Raw genomic sequence first — 19,278 nt, forward strand, 5'->3', positions numbered from 1 at the left:
TTTACCACACTGATGGTGGAGCCAAAAACTTCACTTGCTATACACGCAAGGTTGGCAAATTACCACAAGGTGGCAGCGTCGATCCTTGTAACATTCCCAGTGTTGGTCAGCAAAACATAGTGTTTTACAAAAAACATATCTAAATTAGGGCTGTCAATCGATTAACAAAAATTAATCAAATTAATTACATACTCTGTGATTAATTAATCTAAATGAATCGCATATATCATTTTTGCTGTGAAAGTATTTTAAATATTTAAACTCAAATTAATCATTGAATAATCAGCATTAGTGACATTAAAGTTCAAAAACTCTTTTATTATTATTTTCACTGTTACAATAATGCCCATAATAATCTATGATATGACCTAATATGCTGAGGAAATAAATTCAAAAGTGCTTCGGGAATAAGTTTTTTCAGGCCACAGATATAACCTAGGGGACACAATGAAAACAAATTAACTCCCCTCTATGTCAACACTATTTCTTTGCATTGATGCGCGACTTAAAAGTAAATGTTCCAATCAATGACCTAGGCAGCACATTTTCTTCTCTCCTTCATTTTTCAGTCTAATGGTTACTGACTAGAACGGCTTGGGGTCAAAGGTCATACGGAATCGATTAATCTGAGTTATTTTTTTTAATCAGTTATTTTTTCTCAAATTAATTAATCGAAATTAATCAGTTATTTTGACAGCCCTAATCTAAATCACCATTCGGGAGTTATAAGAGAAACCATGCCATATCCACACATAATGATCAAGGAAATTTTGTTTCTATTGTATTGCACTTTTTAATATAATTCTGATTTCATATTGTGTTGATAATGCAATAGGCTGTGGAAACATTAAAGTAGGCTAATGTAATATAGGCTAATTCCATGTTTTCCCTGTCCAGTTACTTTTTATACATTCATTTTGAACACATACACTTGAATTCAAGCTCCCATCCCCATCATTCTTGATTACCTTCCCTTTAATAACCAAAGTGGCACACATCAAGTGTAAAGGTAGAATTCACACTTGTGAATTGTGAAAAGAGAATAAATGGAAGAATGACAAATAAATCACTGTTTGAACAATTTTATTAAAAACAAATTGATGGAATCATAAATGGATAATTCAATCATAGTAGTCCAGGGATTCACCTGTTGTCCATTGTAGTCTTGGAAAAAAAGATGCTGACTGACAATATAACCTTTTTTTCAATATGATTGTACCTAGAAAAAGGTAACACATGTAGGTCTCTTAACATTCCTAGACTCCATAACTGGAGTTCATTAACAAAAAATATGTTTCAGTGATCATATTTTTTTTAAATAAAACATGTCGTCGCATTTGTGTAAAAACAGTGTAAAATTTACACTCTTCTGTGAATAAACATACACAGACATCATCCTCATTTTCAGTTTCTGAGATGTATCTCTTATCAGATAAATATAAATACATTTGTTCATGTTGCTTTTTTCCATTTGGGTAAGTTTTTGGGAATTTTGAAAGAAAACATCAAAACAATGTTTTAGTCACCATCAAGCAATGCTCTACCAACCGCCATGATAAGGAGCGACACTGGCACATAACTATTTGCTTGTATAACATCACACTAAACCAGCGGTTTGACCCTCCTTGTAAATATCCTATTATCCTATATCTGATTATCAGCTATTATCATTTCCTATCATTATTTCCTATACCACAAGTACTTGCTGGGGAGGGACTATACCTTTCTGCCTAGTCATGCACGACTAGATTGTTCATATTGGCATTGCTCTACTCTATGTAAAAGTGGCTTAAGCTGACTTATTCTTCCTATCTGTGACACAAATCCAGTCACTGCACGCAAACACACCAACACACATCAACCCTCCAGTGCATTGCATTGCTCAGTACTCAATCTCATTGAAGTTTTCTGAGAATCCAGAGTACGGGATACTGTCACCAGCATCTGCTGAAGAGACAACAACACAGAACACATGAGTACAATCTTCCATCCAGCATCAATACTAAGACAACAACATGAAAACTATTGTGTCAGATCCAGTGTGCATGTATGGTGTACAGTATTCAATAGGATTGCAAAGACATCTGCGAGCATCCATGCTATCTGAACAGTAAGTCTGGTACACAATGGTAACATTCTGTTCTAATGTAAAGCCTCAGTGCTCATGGGGGGAAAGAACTACAGAGAGTTTAAAGAGAGGAATGGAGGGGGGGTAGAGACAGAGGATAACTCAGCAGCAGATATCCCCCCCTCTTCCCAACCCCCTCCAAATCCCCCCCGTCAACACCACTCCTCTCTCTCACTCCCAGCAGACCTGACCACCACCACAGCAGCAGCCCTGGGGAGCAGCAGGACTGGGACACATTCTGTAACCCCCCACCAGACACTAGCACAGTTCAGCTATCCTGGGACTACGGGGGGGATGCCGCCGCCTTACAGCGCATGAATGAAGTTACTGTAGCAAACCACTCGCCTGTGAACGGATGAGCCTTTGGGACGCAACCCGTGCAAACCTTAGGTCTGGCCCCAAGGTTAAGAAAAGGGAAGTGGGCAATGTTTGGATGTTATTTCTCATTGGAGTGTTTGTTTGTTTCTCTCTTTAATATGTGTAGTACCTTTGCATGGTCCCCTTTTAAACACAATATCATCGATGGCAATGTCGCTCCTTATTGAGGAGCCACGAATGGCTTCAAAGATAATCTGTAGGGGGGAAAAGCACACCGCGATAATTTAGTTTCCATCTGTTTAAACACTCACATCTGTTGCGGAGATTAGAAAGACATTACGTATTTAACCATACGCCAGCTTCACTTTTTATTACAAACCACAAAGTACTGGTCAGCCTCTGGTTTTCATCATGGTTTAAAAACTGCACTTCACAGACAGGGTAAAGAACCTGCTTTGTAATCTGTAATCTGTTATACATCACACACCCTATAGAGTTCTCTGGCAGCACATAGACAGTGTTTAAGGTGAAAGGCACAGCACGACAGTGTTTAAGGTGAAAGGCGCACTGGTTTACCTGGTGCTTGGTGTAGCAGTCGTAGTCGATCATGGCCCGCATCCAGGAGATGCTCTGCTCTCCCTGTCGTCGCCAGAGCAGGGAGTCGCGGTGGCGAATGTCACGGTGACGGCTGACGTGACGCCGCAAGAACACGCTGAGCACACCGGTGCCAGAGCCATACATGTGGTAGTAGAACACCAGACACTGAGGGCTGTCCGAACCTCGCAGCTCAGTGGTCAGTAGCCTGGAGGAATGGCCCGGTAACATGTGAGAGGCCTCGATGTACATGTAGTACCCTTGACAACAGGCACAGACAGAGGTCGTTAGTTAGGACGCTACTGTTACGTTATTCATTCTTTTAAGAGTGTGGGGACTGATGTCCTTGAGGATTGTAAACTCTTTAACTAACGGGCCAGTGACTCTGAATTTAATATCTGTGAGTCATTACCTGATTGGGAATGTGAGTTCTACATCTTGACTTGAAAGAAATAAGATGAATCAGGTGACAGTTAACTACTTTAGCTTAGATTCCCAAATCCAGATTCATCTCTCTCATAACATGCAAAATATATGACTGTGTAACCGCATTACAGCATACAGTTGATTCCTCACATCAAAACATCAGCTGCCTTGAGCAGTGGGATGAACCTCGGCTGAACTTGGAGAAAATAAACTGAAAGACTTGGGATGAGAGGGTTGTTGACTCACCTACCCCTAAGGTGTGGTCCCCCTTGGGCCCCGTGTAGGAGGTGGGCGTCTGACCCCTGATGCGCAGCCAGCCGCCCCTGTGCGGCTTCTTCTCCTGGGTGTAGCCGCAGTCGCCCAGCTCAAAGTTGCACTGGCCAGGGAGCGGCCGCAGAGGCCCTGAGAAAACCAAACCAAACCAAACCAAACAACAAACAAGGGACAACTTTAACCTCTGACTGTGACTGTGTGCGTTGAAGGTCTGATCTTAAGTGTTTTGTTCAGATTCAATCGTGTTGGATGTGTCGCTGTCAAGAAGGGTTGTGTGTCCTCGGTTAAATGTTAACTTTATATTAAAAACAAGAGAAAAAATATGGTACTTCAGAAGTGTCTCCTCTATGTTTCCCCCTCCACAACAAAATTACAGAGAACATCAGAGATAAACAGCAGGATTATGTGTTTTGTCTTGGGCACTCTGAGGTCCTCCAGCTGTAAAGTAATTTTCCGCAAACATTTTCATCATCCTGTGTCATCGGTGATTTACAAGGTTGTCTTAGTGGCTTCTCTTTTTTTTATGGATGGAATGAAAACATAGCAGAGAAAGAACAGACAGATGTGGGAATATTCTCGCAGAGTTGTCAGTTGAAGTGGCATCCACTATCTCCACTACAGTCAATTTTACAATAGGGGAAAGTACGGCTGGTGATATTTTAGTAACAGTAACTCTTCTCATGTTTCTGCTCTGAAATGTGGTGTACTGAAGACTGGGTGTTTAAAACGCTCCGGCTCCACACCACAGCCAGTGCTATCCAGCTCAGGGGAAAATGGATGTTTTCCATAGTGGTTGACTCTTTAAATAGTCATCATACAGCCAAGACCAAACCGAACGGCATTCGTAGCCCAGCCCTTCTTCACTTTAACTTCCTTGTCGCTTCCTATCTTGTCATACTGTATATTCCTGACCAAAATGTTACGTCTTGAAATAAAGCGTAAAGTTAATTGGTTTTCTCAACAATGACGCTTAAAGTGGGAGGCTTGGAGATCCAAGTGCTTGAAATGGAATCTGTTGTGGTAGCATTCCATTTGATATCTTGGCTACTGAGAACATAAAAGCCACTGACTGAATATTAATAAAATGCCTAATTTAAAACATCTGACTCTCACCACTCCAGCTACTTTAAAATGCAGCTGCCACCGAAGCATCTATTTTTATGAACTGTTACTTGCTGCTTCACCGCCCTGTTTAACCCTTGTGTGATTGTAGCTGCTGAGAGGTTAACTAAATTTATCCCATGTCCAGATGTGCAGTGTTAGGAGCAATGCTGTATGAAGTATGTATACCACTGGCTATTTTGAAATGGCATAGAAATGCAATACGGTTTTCCATTCTAGGTGTACGTCATGGTAAACTACATTATTGCTAACCCATAGTGTAACAGCAGCTCTGAGACTATTTTAACCGATACTGATATAACTCACCAGCTGTGACACGGCAGTCTCCAATTGTCACCGTGATGTCATCAAGAGACACCAAACCGCAGTCCCAGAAGTTCCGACAGATGGTAACAAATACCATCTGAGAAGCAAGAGGGACAAACATGTCAGGACTTGTCAGGGTACTTTTTGGGGCATAGTGGATGCCTGCTACGAGCCATAAACATGGACAGACACATAAAGTAGGCTAATGCTGGCATGCCAGTGTTAAACAGCAACACAGGAGGAATAAGACGCAGCAGGTGTGACAGCATAAGACTGACTCATTTATACATCTCCACTCACGTAGCTAAAGATGCTCATCATTAATCCACTTCAGACAGACACACACATACATGTAATACAGTAACTTCTGATCTCAATTCATACAGTCATGAGACCTTCATCATCAAGATATTGTTAGGTATGTAAGATATTGTTTTTCCAACACTGTAAAGGATCAAAGTATGACTGTGTCCACTTATTTCACAGAAGCATGTGAAGACACACAAATATGCATATAATAAAAGAAGATCATGTGATAAAGGTCATGTAATGTGACCTTTATACTAGCAGCTCACACAAGGTGCCTAGTTATAAACATATATTTTCTTTCCGATAAAACACTGTGAAGTATTATTTCACACAAACATCTATGATGACTTGATGGTCCTTTTTAATGTGTGAAACTTGTTAAAAGTTCTGAAACTGTTCAGAGTATGTAGGTGTCCCTACGGTTCAGAGTTGAGGGGCAGGGCTCAGTTGGGGAGCAATGAAATCCACCCTTACCTTGGTGGGCATGGGCTTCTGGTAGGTGATGTCCACCTCAGTCCAGACGTCCCTGGAGCTCTCGGACACTGTCCAGATCTTCTCCTGAGCCACGTTGTTCTCGTCGTAGATGTACAGAGCCAGAGCATTGTCTATCTTCATGAAGCCATGTAAGGCATAATAAAACCTGAGGCAGTACTTGTGGTTCCCCGGCAGAACCGGCCCGTGAAGCCGGCCCACATAGCCCGGGCGAGAGGTGAAGCGGGTGTTGGCCAGGAGGAAATTGCCTGTGAAAAGAGTGAAGGAGTGATTACAGCACTTACACTACATGATTCTCTTTATTAGCTCTTTGAAAGTGTGTTTAACAGGGAATAATAATGTTTTTTATACCATTGCAGTGCATAATTACTTTTTTGAACATCAATTATCTTTTTTCCTCCTATTGCAGTAATCATGCTGAAAGCAATGAGAAATCCCTGAGTTAACAGCATCTGTCACTGCCATTAAGATCTATGAGAGACATACATTTGATAACCATTTAATAGGCCTGAGTTTGTGTCTTAAACATTCCCATCGCTCAACTTAACTGTTTATTAATTATAAATGTACATAAAATATGCATAGCACTGATTCATGAAAGTGATTTAAGTAAACTCTACAATCTAGCCCTGAAGTCTGAAGAAATCTATTTATCAGCACGTTAAAAATATCTGCAATTACAGTTCCGCTACACGGTTGCATATATTATAAAGATTACACAAGCTGAGTTAAGATAGGCATAAGAAGCAGAGGGCTGTCAGACTACATAAACTGGCAGGGAGACAGGGCAAGTGCAGTACTTGCTCTATTTTTATCTGGAGCAACAATAGCAGCGTTTGTTCTATGTTTAACCAGGAGTGATTGTGACAATTTGCACCAAACACTGGCGTTATTGAGGAGCCCTGATAGAAACAGTGGACTGCCTTCAGGAGGGTCACGTCTCGCTGACCACAGGGAAGTGTGTTCCAAGCGCGTTTCTCGGCTCTCACCAGTTCCAGTGGTGTGGTCTCCGACCCTGTAGACGTTGGGCTTCACTGAAACCCTGTTCCACACGGAGCCACCAACACGTTCCTGGTGGTATTCGCAGAAACCCTCCTCGAAGTCGCAGTTGGCGATGGAAGGGTCAAAGTTGGGCTCTGGAAGAACACAAAGTGAACAAAGTAGTCAGTTTGAGCCAAGAATGTGGCCTGATTCATGAATAAAGTTATGAAAGTAGACTTCAATCAAATAGCATTCACATCTGTTTGTAGCTTTATTTTGTTTATTTCTCACGGAATGTCTGTCTCAAGGCTTTTCTGATATCGATTCCAAGTAAATGAAATTTGGACCGTTCAGTTGGTATTGTCATACCCCATCAGCACCTCTCTTTGAATTAAACACATATTTCTAAAGTCAAGAAACCATAATGACACTGTCTGCATAGGAACCAAGAACAGTTCTGACCTGTTTCTGAGTGGCAGAACTCCTGTGAGAAGGAAATGTCGTCAATGGCAACAAACCCTCCGCGTGGACTATTGAAAGCTACTTCAAACACCACCTGGCAACAGAGAGGTAAATACTAGTCATTATATATAGCTCTGTCATTCAACAAAGACAAGGAAAATATACTTAAAACAGAACTTTAATACAGGGGTTCCAAAGCCTTTAAGAATATGTCGGGAGATGGCATTGAACCAGATGGCATTCTTTTCATGTGTGTCTCTCATGGAACAATTTACACCACATCACAGAAAATGAAAACAAAACTAAAACAATCATATTCCAAAATATTCTATTGTGAGCATCATGCTGTACATCAATATTACTTAACATGGAAGTATAAAATTATTACCATTATTCAGTTATCATGTATTGCACCTGTCTTGAGTTGTGCAGCTTTTTTCACGATGCTTTAAGCATGCAGACTAAAGCAGTGGAAACATGTGGAGGTTCACAGAGATGAAGTACTATGTGTCAAAGCAAACCTCTGGCCTCTTCCCGCACACACACACACACACACACACACACACAAACACACACACACGCGCATACACACACACTTATTTACACCTTCACTTAGGCCAGCTGCAACAGCTCAGGAGCAGCAGCCGCTAGCCAAGCCCCGTCTGTGTGTGTTTACACAAGTCCACCACTCAATCCTCCTGAAGAGGCTCGGCACAACAACAATTGTGGCCTCATAAGTCTGACATAAACAGCACCCATACTGTATGTTACGAGCAGCCTCTCAATCGAAAGCTCTTACATAATTTTTTTTTCTGAAAGGTGGGCTATTTTGCAAAAAAGCTTTGTAGTCACAACATATAGGCATTCACTTTTTACTTTCACATCATATAACATTCCTTGATACTAACCCACCCAATAACTCATTTTCAAGTTCTCACAGCAATTGATTTGAATGGTCTCAATGGGCCTGCATATGTTTGTAAAAGGCTATAAAAACAGAGTTGAGCTGTGGGGATGACACAGATGACCTAACAGCTCAAACTGTTTCCTTTCACTTGCCTCAGTGTACGTGTGTGTGTGTGTGTGTGTGTGCGCGCACGTGTGTGCAACCGCATGTGCGTGCTTGTGTACTGTATGTGTGTGTTTGTACTGTATGTCAGTGTGTGTGTGCGTGTGTGTGCGTGTATATTTCCATGACTTAGTCTAGTTGAGTGACTAATGACCAAGTCCTGCCTCTGCCCCAGATTCTGCTGGCCGCAATGACAGGGTTTAATTATGAAACAGAGATAAAAGGCCCAGGGTGGGAGAAACTCTGGAAACATTTAGCCCCGTAGACAAAAGAGGAGAGGGCAAAAGAATGAGAGATTCAAGTGGCTCCTTCCCAGTAATCCCTTCCCCTGTTACCTAAACACTGAGCAAAATCAAGAGACATTATCACATTATCACACTCAACTGGCTATTGAGTGGGAGGATGTCTGAAAGCTCTGAGTTGGACTGGTGCATTGTTTGCTTGTGTGCACTCGAGCAGTGAAGTAATGCTGTGTGGCAAGATTCTCGAGGGGCCATAATTATTTTGCCCCCACCCCCACCCCCTTGATCTGACGTGGCACCATGTGATGACCTCTGACTGACCTCTAAGGGGTGCGGAGCCTTGATGTCGACCTGCTCCAGCCTCCAGTGGGGGGTGGCGTAGGCATCGGGTCTCCACAGCTCCTCGTAGTGGCCCAGCTCGTCCTTGGTGAGGAGGGAGAAGTAGTTGCCCAGAGCCTGGTTCCTCTGGTAGTAGAAGGACAAGCAACCCGACATGGGAGTGGTCGTCATCGGAGACAGCAGCTTGGCCACCTCCTGGAACTTCTTGGCGTAAACAGAGTCCACGTACATGTAATGTCCTACCCCAAAGAAACAGCAGGAACAAATAATCGCTCACTGTGATGAACTGTCACATTAATGCAACAAGAAGTCAAAATAAAAGAGAATCCAAACAAAGTTCCTTTGAAAGTAAAGATAGGAAAAAAGGGGGAATTCTATTCAGGCGAATTGCGGAGGGAGTTCCATACATCCCAACGGATTAGAAATACAGAGGGGGAAGCCTACAGCTGTAACGCTGTACACACAATACCTCTTTCATTGTTCATGGTGTGGTCATCTGGCAGGTTGGACTGGGGGTCTCGGGCGAGGCTTCCACCCACGTACCAATTCACATTGGGGTTCCACTGGTTGCTGTAGCCACACAAGTGGTGCTCCTCAAAGTCACACTCTTTGAGAGAGAGCAGTTAGTCATTCCCTGTCTGCATGGAGCGATAAGCATGCAACTCTTTCATCACAAACACACTAACATGCTGAGTTCACACTTAAAAACACAACAGCCCTCGATTCATTTTTTACTTTGTAATATAAGTAATGAACACTTAGATTGTGAAAAAAGTGAGATATGAAACAGCGGACTGACCTATGCAGTATCCAGGTACTATGTGGATTTCAAAGATAGCGACGCTGTTGCCTGCTGTGTTGCCAGGACGCCCTTCCATTAACAGCTTAAAAGAGTGTCAAAGATAAACACACAGAGAGAGAGAGAGAGAGAGGGGGCGGGGGATGGGCAATATAGAGTGAAAAGCAAGTTCAGTATGGAGGGAAACCAAGAAGAGCATGCAAGCTATGGCAACCAACTAAAATGAAAGAAATTAGCACAGACCTTATGATGGCTGCATACTTAATCAGTTCTAACTCATTCCATTCATTAGGCCTTCTTACCTAATGTCTCCCCTACTGCACTCTAAGGCTAACCTGACTCTCACCAGATGAATTTCGTTCCGCCTAGCTCCACTCATCCATCTGGGATTGATCCATTGGAGTGGTGTTTCAGAAGGCTGGGCCATATCAAAAATCCTTGCATATGATTGGATAAGCCACTTGTCCGTCATCTATTGACGTGCTACTTCAACCACTCACATCGAAGCCATCCCGTGACACTGAGAACAGTCTCACAGTCGCTTCTACGCTATGTCACATCTATGAAACTCCCGCCCTGCGTCCTGATTGGCTCTACCATAAAATCTGGTGCCGAAATCACTCTCAACGGAAGCGATCCCAGATGGATGTGAGTGGAGCTAGGCGGAGCTAGGTACAACGAAATTCATCTGGCGAGAGTCAGGTTACTCTAAGGCCACATACTCAGCAGACTGTGGCCAGACACATTTAGTGTGAGCCTAAAGTGTAAATGGCAGTGGAGTGGCTAGCTTTTAGTTTATGAGGCTAATTTCCACAGCTGAGGAAACAATTTATGTCTTACTTCACCACTGAAATAGTTGTCATAAACAAATTGTCCAACTTAGACACTATGGCTTCCACACAACTGATGGAGCACATAAAATGATTTGTTTTTCTTCATTATTTCCACCATTGCATTGCATTGTGTTTCCACCACAATTTACAGTACATCACTTTTACATCCAATTTTCTAGTATATATTTCAACACTTGGAGTTACGTCTATTTAATGAGGCACAATTCCAGTGCAATGTTGCTTTTTCTCTCCTATTTCATTACAAGGGAAGGTCTTTCTTCCTCACCATGCGTTTTCACTCTCTCTCATGATTTCACAGGAACCACACTGTAGTCATTGATCTCTCTGCACACTGCCTGGGCTGCACATGTTTTCCTTCTACCGTCAGTTCAGTAGTATGGATACCTGGTACGGCTTGGACATGTTACGCAGGTCCACGCTGGCGATGAGCCAGCTGTCGGAGGTCTTCTCTGAGGTCCAGAGCGTGTAGTCGAAGTTCTCGCCATCGGGCCGCAGGTGGAGCTGGAGCGAGCCCTTGCCCGTGATCTGGTAGACCATCCTCAGACAGCTCCAGTCCAGCAGCTCCAGCTCCGAGCTCTGCAGCACCGCCTTGTCCTTAGAGCCCATGAGGGACGCATCAGCAGTGATGAAGCGCCCTAGAGAGAGAGAGAGAGAGAGAGAGAGAGAGAGAGAGAGAGAGAGAGATGCATGATGGTCTCCTCTACAGGTCACCATTCAAGCTGAAGTTCATTTACTATCACAGTTAGATATTGCAGGAAACACCAGCATAAAAACCTGAAATGCAACCTTACATCAATCATCATCAAAACAGAAAACTTCAGATATAAACCCTTTGTCATGTGGCCAGCATGATGAGAAACCTTTGTTCTATCACTTCTTACAACGGGAGCAGAACATTTGTCATGTAGGTTTTTTTTTTAAGGAAGCAGCTGTTGAGGTCATTGTCAATGCAGTCTTGGCTCGACAGCTCAGACTCATTAAAGTAAATGGAGCTTCATTCCTGACGTATCTCAGTGTCAAACTGCCAGACAATCATTTGACAACATGATACATGGATGTCTGTGCTGTCAGGGAACAGGTGTGGGTTTGGTCTTGGACTTTCTTCGCACTGTGTTTTATACACTCAGTGGAGAGAGTGAATCAACCGGCATGTCTCGCCTGCAGATTAAAAACTGCATCTTGGAACGGCGCGTGGATTAGAGCTGCATGGAAATTCTCTCTTCCTGGCTGAGAGAGACAGTGTGCAACAGCAGTAACAGATTCCAGTCTTATGCAAGTCGAAATTAATGAATGTTGAACTAAAACAAATAAATCAGCGTTATCAATTTAGAGACAAAGCATTTGTTAGGGAAAAAGACACTTTATGAAATCTGTCTTTGCTTTCAATATAAACACAGGAATCTGTATGTTATTGCAATACTGCTCACTTTTATAGCCTTCTACGGTACGGGCAGATGTCCTAAAGGTGAAAGTGATTCATTCCAGATGCCAGGGAGGACTATTCCTTTTTCTTCTATTCTTTCCTATCTCTGACCTGCATTTCAAAACCCTTAGCAAGGGCCCTGGTATAACCATCAATGTATGCATTATTCTTGACATCCCCAATAAACCAAACTAACAGGACCCCTACGATATGGAAAACATGAACGGTACACTTCATGTTTTAGCCGAGACTACAGGTCCTGTGGGTCCAAACGTACCAATGCAGGTGGTATTGCCATCAGCACATGGTTTGTGTTCTCATCATGCACTCGTCTGGCCTGATAGCACAGATGCACGGTGCCTTAAGCAGTGCACACACATCAGTGAGAGAGACAAATGCCGAGTCACCTTTCCTCGAGGCACCAAGACACAGACCCTGATGGACCCCTGACCCCTCTCATATGCTAAGGCTTTATGACCGCCGCTACTGTAGCAGATTGTAATGGCACAGTAGAGCACTTACTTAAGCGGCTGTGCGCCTCAGAGGACCCAGCCAAGGAGTGAGAAAAGAGGTCTGTAAGAAAGTCTGGTTTCCCTCCAGGAAATGCTTACAAATCATTTTTTTTGCAGATGTTGGAAAAGTCTTGATGAGAAACGGGGGTAGCAGGGGAGCTTTTGTTAACCCATGCCCCCCTCTCTGTCTTTGATCAGACAAACAGAGCTTGGATGTCCTCTCAAATGCTGACTCATCATGAAGACCACTGTAAATCGGACAGTTTGTCCTTACATGTGCACAGTGCTCGCTCCCTCGCTCTGCTGTCAGTTTATTGCAACCTACAAACACAACAAAAAAAGAGTAGCCTTTGGGATGCTCATCTGAGTTTCCAGCACTGGGTCCTGTGTTGCCCAGGCAACCAAACAGTAAACACAGACATGACCCAGTCGTGGTTTTTATGGTTCTATTTATCGACCCATTGGGGAAGCATGCTGTGACCACTGACATGGAGAGGGTTGTGTCAGGGCGAGCGGCATGCGTCTTGGCAGCGTAACGCATGACACAAGGCTGCCCCACATTAGTATTCCTCTGTTATGCTTTGTTCCTGAGCTTCCAATCTCCTTTTTACTTATTTATTTAACAAATTTACACGATTCCTCACTGTTGTCCAACACTTTGGCCATGCGGCCCTGCAGTGGCTATACTGAAGTAAAAGGTGAGAATGTCTGGCATATGGCAACTGCTCATAAACTCCATAACTACGGCTTATTTTTAGCTGTGTAACATAAACATCAAAGGCAGATTATGAAATGGATTGCTGTTTTTGGATGCATCTTGAAAAGGTCTTCCCAGCCTCATGCTGGACCTTTCCAGCAATGAGAAAAAGTGAGCCTACAGTAGGCTAATGAGGGTTGGTTGATTAGACTCTGATCAGACTTATGACTCACACTATCATCTGCTTGTGTAAATCTGAAAACAGGTCCTCTCTTTTGCACTTATGAAAGAAAATAGGGAAGTCTAGAATCAAACCTAACACATGCAAGGACTCTCAAGCCAAGCAGGTCAGAGCTAATTCAAAGCAAACAAATACTGAGAGGATAAAACGTCTTGCTGAGCAACCTGTCATATCAGCATTGACAGGCAGGCAAACAGACGGAGGAAACGGTGAAACCGAATGTACATATAGCCTACACGGCATTAAGCTTGATTGCATTCTGTTGTATAAGGATCCTGATATAAATAGTAATGTCATTGAGGCGTGCTTTATCAGAGCTTCTTTTTACATTAGTCTCAGCCATCTATTAATATCCTAACTTGACATCAGATTAAATCAATTTGATTATCAGATCTAGGTTAAATTGGATGCAAAACAAGAAGAGAGAGAATGAATGACTAAATGAATCAACGAATACAGATGGAAGAGAACAGACATCTTAGTAATCTCACACAGCCACTCACACTGCAAGTCAAAGTCATAAAAACTAGGAGAATGTTTTACTACACCTTCTTCGTTGACCGTCCATGTAGCATAGTTAGGATCCGATGTGTATCCACAAGTGCTGAACTCGAAGCTACAAGAACCGGGCAGGAGCAACTGCTGCTGTTGAGCGTTGACCAGTGTTATAACTGCAAGGGGAAAGTTGACGAAGTTACTATAGCAAATGCAACGGGTTTTTAGTCCATTCCCGGGAGCAAATCAGTTCGCGTTCATTCAGTCCGACTTGAATGAAAATACATTTTATTCTACTCTCCATGTCTGCCCGCTGTAAAAAAAAAAAAGAGAGAGAGAGAGAGAGAGAGACGAAGAATACGCACAACTAGTGTGTAATTCATTGTTTTCAAAATTGTAAAAGACAACATCACAGAAGACAGCGAAATTGATACTCTGCATCCTAGAGCCTTTCAAATATTGTATTCGCAGTTGCACACTTAGACTGACATAACTCTTACCATATAAAGTCAGGAGATGAACGAACATGGCCAGGCCGTGAAAGATCCGACTGCACTACTGTCCAGATAGGAGAACGCTACGCTGCTTCTGTAGCGCCGTGGAGTCTCCTCGGACCACTAATTCACAAAGAGACGATGTGTGCAGTGATGCCGTAAAGTTTACTCTACATGGTGTAGGCTAATCATGAGACTCCTTAACGGGTTCCTGAGATGAGGAAGGAGGGAGGATTCATTGACTGCAAATTCATAACAGGTTGGGATGGCCACTTTGCCACTGGGGGAGACAAGTTTTCATTTTTGCACGTCACAACCAGCTGGTCCCTTGGACTGCAGCGGATAAATAACACATTCTAACACTACACTAATCAATGCATTTTATTCGCCACAATAATAATTCTCTAACATTTACTCTGTTTAAAGTAGATGAACAATCCACATTACTAAAAGCTGCTAACAGAGAACATGTAGCTTTAGCCCCGAGGCAGATAGCTCTTAGATGCACTGAATACAGGCACAGCAGAGGCAGTGCTAGCCCGCTACCATTAAGGTATGCTTTATTTGGGTTCTGCAAACGTTTTTGCTATGATGGAGTATTTGTTTGCTGCCTTGCTCCTACATAAGGTAGAGGAAGGATCAGGGGTCACCACAACTTGTCTTAAAGATAAACCTCCTTAATACTCCTGTGTGCGGCAACAGACCCAGCTAGGGCAGTCAGACAGAGAGGAGACAAAGGGATCAGCTCATAAAGATGCTGAGATAGAGGTTCTGCTCTTTTCTAGTCTCTACTTAAAGGAAACATATTCTATGTGCACTGACTGTGTGCATGGGCTACATGCATGCACACACATTTTGGTGCTTAGATTTGTGCATGCATAAGCACAAGCCTTGCTCAGCTACTCATTGTCATGGTTCCTAAAAATAACCATTTGAATGAGCTAATGGAAAAAAAGGAAAGCATACCTTTTTACAAGTGTAAACTAAACTGAGCACTCTGCTGAGTTGGAACCATGAGAACCACTAAGAGCTAAGTGTCATTGTGAGGAGACCCAGAGTTAAAAGCTTTATAAAGTCCTCTTATTTTGGAAAGGAGAGCTCTTTAGATGGGCAAGTTGAGCCTGTAAGAGTCTACTGTGGGTCAATCTGCCAGAGTGTTGAACTCAAACTTTTGGAATATGAAAGGACAAAGTAGAGATGGTGTTTGACTGGAGATGAACATGCAACACAGAATGAGCAGAAAGAACAATTAACACACAAGCACAGATTTTGACATTTTTTTTATCTAACACTTAACATTTAAAACATGAAATAAATCAAATCTTTACTTTAAACAACACAAGTTATGGTCAAATTAGTGCATGCATTCAATCAATTATTACACAATGGACAACAAAATGCAAAACTAGTAGGCATGCTGAAGTGCCCTTGAGCAAGGCACCTAACCCATCACTGCTCCCCGAGCACCGCTGTTGTTGCAGGCAGCTCACTGCGCCGGGATTAGTGTGTGCTTCACCTCACTGTGTGCTGAGTGTGTTTCACTAATTCACGGATTGGGATAAATGCAGAGACCAAATTTCCCTCATGGGATCAAAAGAGTATATATTCTTATATATTTGTTGATACCTTACATTATAGCATGTGTACAAAGGCAAACAAGCATATTGCAGCATGAATTGTATTCTTTGCTCCCAAGATATCAGTCATTGACATGTAATATCTACCATCATTTCTAGAGGGATAGAAGTCACAGACTTATCAGTAAATGATATAAATATGTCTGATCATTATTGTGTATCTTTTAATATAGTACTACATACTCCAAAAATTCATCCCGAAATTGCAATCAAATCGCGACTCTTGGACATTAGAGCAGAACAGCAGTTCATAGCTCTTATAGACTCCATAAATTTAGATATTTTACATCATCCCATTGATCAAATGGTAGAGGCTCTCAATCATGAATTAGGCGCTATGCTTGATAGAGTGGCACCCTTAAAGACTAAAAAAAGGCCCTGTAGCAAACTGACACCTTGGATGAACGAAAATATCCATGATCTAAAAAGATCATGTAGAAAAGCTGAGAGAACATGGAGAAAAACTAAGTTACAGGTTCACCGTGCCATTCTAAAAGAAAAAATAGCAAATTATAATAGAGCTATTCGGAATGAGAGAAGGAACCACTTCTCTAAGGTAATTGCTGAAAACAGTGGAAACTCTAGGGTGTTGTTCTCTACCATTGATAGGCTATTGCATCAAACACCTTTTGATACACTCAGTCAGGCATCCTCTCTAAGATGCGAAGAATTTGCAGACTTCTTCGAAAACAAAGTAATTTCTATAAGGGAGGCTATTGGTAATACAAGTAATATGTTTGATAGTACACCCAAAAACAGCCCCCCAAAATTAAGGTCCTTTAGCACTATTACTCAATCTGAGCTTGGTAAAATTATAACTCAAACCGGCTCCTCAACATGTGTTTTAGATCCAATCCCTACTAGATTCCTCAAAAAACTATATGATAGCTTAGCTCCCTTTATTCTCAAGGTAATAAATACCTCATTAGAAACAGGTATATTTCCAACTGCTTTTAAAACCGCTGTTGTGAAACCTTTACTTAAAAAGTCAAATCTTGACCATACCAATCTGAGCAACTACAGGCCTATATCAAATCTACCGTTCCTGAGCAAAGTACTTGAAAAAGTTGTTTGTAATCAGTTAAATACCTTCCTCAACGAAAACAGTATCCTTGAAAAATTCCAATCAGGTTTTAGATCAAATCACAGCACAGAAACGGCTCTAGTAAAAATAGTCAATGATCTCAGACTGGCTACTGACTCAAACAAAGCCTCAATCCTTATTCTTCTGGATTTGAGTGCGGCATTTGACACCATTGATCATAGCATCCTAATTCACCGCCTTGCGAAGTGGGTGGGTCTCTCTGATAATGCTCTAAACTGGTTTCAAACCTACATTACTGGCAGAGATTTTTATATCAGTCTAGGAGATCATGTATCTGAAAAACATGACTTGCCTTTTGGTGTGGCCCAGGGGAGCTGCCTTGGTCCCCTGCTATTTTCCCTATATATGCTTCCATTGGGAAATGTCATAAGTCAGCATAATGTAAACTTCCATAGCTACGCAGATGATACCCAATTGTATATTTCTGTGGAGCCAACTAACCCAGATGGCCTTTGCTCCCTCACTGCATGCCTAACCTCCATTAATCAGTGGATGAGCAAAAATTTTCTGAAACTAAATGATGACAAAACAGAGGTACTTTTGGTGGGACCAAAACTAAAGCGAGATATTGTTCTTAGTAATCTGGGGAACTTGGCACACCAGGTCAAACCAAAAGTAACAAGCCTCGGTGTCATCTTAGATGCAGAGTTAAGTTTTAAGCCCCATATCAGTAAAGTTACTCAAACAGCCTATTTCCACTTGAGAAACATTGCCAAAGTGCGGCCCTTTTTAACTCAACAAGATGCAGAAAAACTAATTCACGCCTTTATCACTAGCAGGTTAGACTACTGCAATGCACTTTTCACTGGTCTTCCCAAAAAACATCTAAAGAAATTGGCACTCATACAGAACTCTGCGGCTAGACTTTTAACTAAGACTAAGAAGAGAGAACACATCACCCCTGTGTTGGCTGAACTGCACTGGCTCCCTATTTCCTATAGAATTGATTTTAAGGTTATGTTAATTACTTACAAAGCTCTGAATGGCACAGCACCTTCATATATCTCTGAGCTTTTAATATCTTATCAACCACAAAGGAAACTTAGATCATCCAATTCTAATCTTTTAATCGTACCCAAAGTGCTCCACAAACAAAGTGGAGAAGCTGCTTTTATCCATTATGCCCCCAAACTATGGAACACCCTGCCTCTGTACATCAAGCAGGCGAGTTCAGTAAATATTTTTTAAAAAGATCTGAAAACATACCTGTACAGGAAAGCTTTTAGTTAACTCGTCTTATCCTGTAGACTACTTTTTCAGATTATTCTACATCTGCTGCTATTGGAGGGCGCAGCCAGCCAGAAGCAGATGGGCTCCCCCTATTAAGTCAGGTTCTGCTCAAGGTTTCTTCCTGGAATATGGGAGTTTTTCCTTGCCACAGTTGCCATATGGCGTGCTTGTGGGGGGTAAGAGGGTTAAGGCTGGCAGTCTTATGACATGTCATTTTCTATATTTTTGATATGTTGCTGAGTGGATCGATCATAAACGGCCCCAGCAATGAAGAAATGTGATTGATAATGACTGACTGACTATTATTTTGTTACATGCTTCAAATGTAAAGCACTTTGAGCTGCATTCTGTGTATGAAAGGTGCTATACAAATAAAGCTTATTATTATTATTATTATTATAAACCTCTAGACTTTTACAACTTGTCAATTTTCAATGACATAGACCTAAGCACCTGGACTACTTAGCTTTTTAACTGTCATATTCACATATGTACTTGTATTGTCCTCATTACTGTATGTGCCTTTGGCCTCTTTAATCCATGCCAATAGTAACACAGAGGTGGTATCTACTATCTTTCGTGGGGTATTAAAAAAGGGGGTTAAAGGGGTATACATTTTTTTGCAGCAATAAGTACTACTCAGTACACAGAATAGAATAACAGTTCAAGCAAAGCTAAGGGAGGGAGAATAGAGATATTCAGGATAGGGAAAAAGGCAGTGGTAAGTGCT

The 19,278-nt window shown here is 42.0% G+C and overlaps 1 protein-coding gene across 3 annotated transcripts; it reads right to left on the reverse strand.

Moving 5' to 3' along the window:
- Positions 1-1,141: 1,141 nt before the first annotated feature.
- Positions 1,142-16,027, reverse strand: mamdc2a (MAM domain containing 2a). 3 transcript variants are annotated; one of them, XM_076270642.1, is made up of 14 exons: positions 14,583-16,027; positions 14,136-14,258; positions 11,099-11,349; positions 9,861-9,945; positions 9,531-9,668; positions 9,044-9,300; positions 7,412-7,505; positions 6,958-7,104; positions 5,951-6,216; positions 5,168-5,264; positions 3,713-3,868; positions 3,023-3,300; positions 2,616-2,700; positions 1,142-1,947 (listed from the first exon to the last, which is right to left on the reverse strand). In XM_076270642.1, exons 1-14 carry the CDS (start codon positions 14,608-14,610, stop codon positions 1,883-1,885), a joined length of 2,070 nt encoding a protein of 689 aa, XP_076126757.1. In that variant the 5' UTR covers positions 14,611-16,027; the 3' UTR covers positions 1,142-1,882. The 3 variants fall into 3 exon arrangements, with proteins under 3 accessions (XP_076126757.1, XP_076126759.1, XP_076126758.1); XM_076270644.1 differs by lacking the exon at positions 14,583-16,027 and having other exon boundaries at positions 14,136-14,405; XM_076270643.1 differs by lacking the exons at positions 14,136-14,258; positions 14,583-16,027 and having other exon boundaries at positions 11,099-11,603.
- Between the last annotated feature and the right edge of the window lie 3,251 nt (positions 16,028-19,278).

This window comes from Alosa pseudoharengus, unplaced genomic scaffold, assembly GCF_046254945.1.
Source record: "Alosa pseudoharengus isolate Yale_2024_CS ecotype anadromous, Long Island Sound unplaced genomic scaffold, YU_APseudo_1.1 YU_APseudo_1.1_scf_6, whole genome shotgun sequence".
Taxonomy (NCBI): domain Eukaryota; kingdom Metazoa; phylum Chordata; class Actinopteri; order Clupeiformes; family Clupeidae; genus Alosa; species Alosa pseudoharengus.

Bases quoted from the DNA above. Each gene is read 5' to 3' on its own strand.
- mamdc2a (XM_076270642.1), bottom strand. From the start codon at position 14,610: ATGTTCGTTCATCTCCTGACTTTATATG. The intron at 5,265-5,950 runs GTAAGGGTGGAT...CTTGCTTCTCAG, and splicing joins AGAAGCCCATGCCCACCAAG to ATGGTATTTGTTACCATCTG. The intron at 3,869-5,167 runs GTGAGTTATATC...TGGTTTTCTCAG, and splicing joins AGACTGCCGTGTCACAGCTG to GGCCTCTGCGGCCGCTCCCT.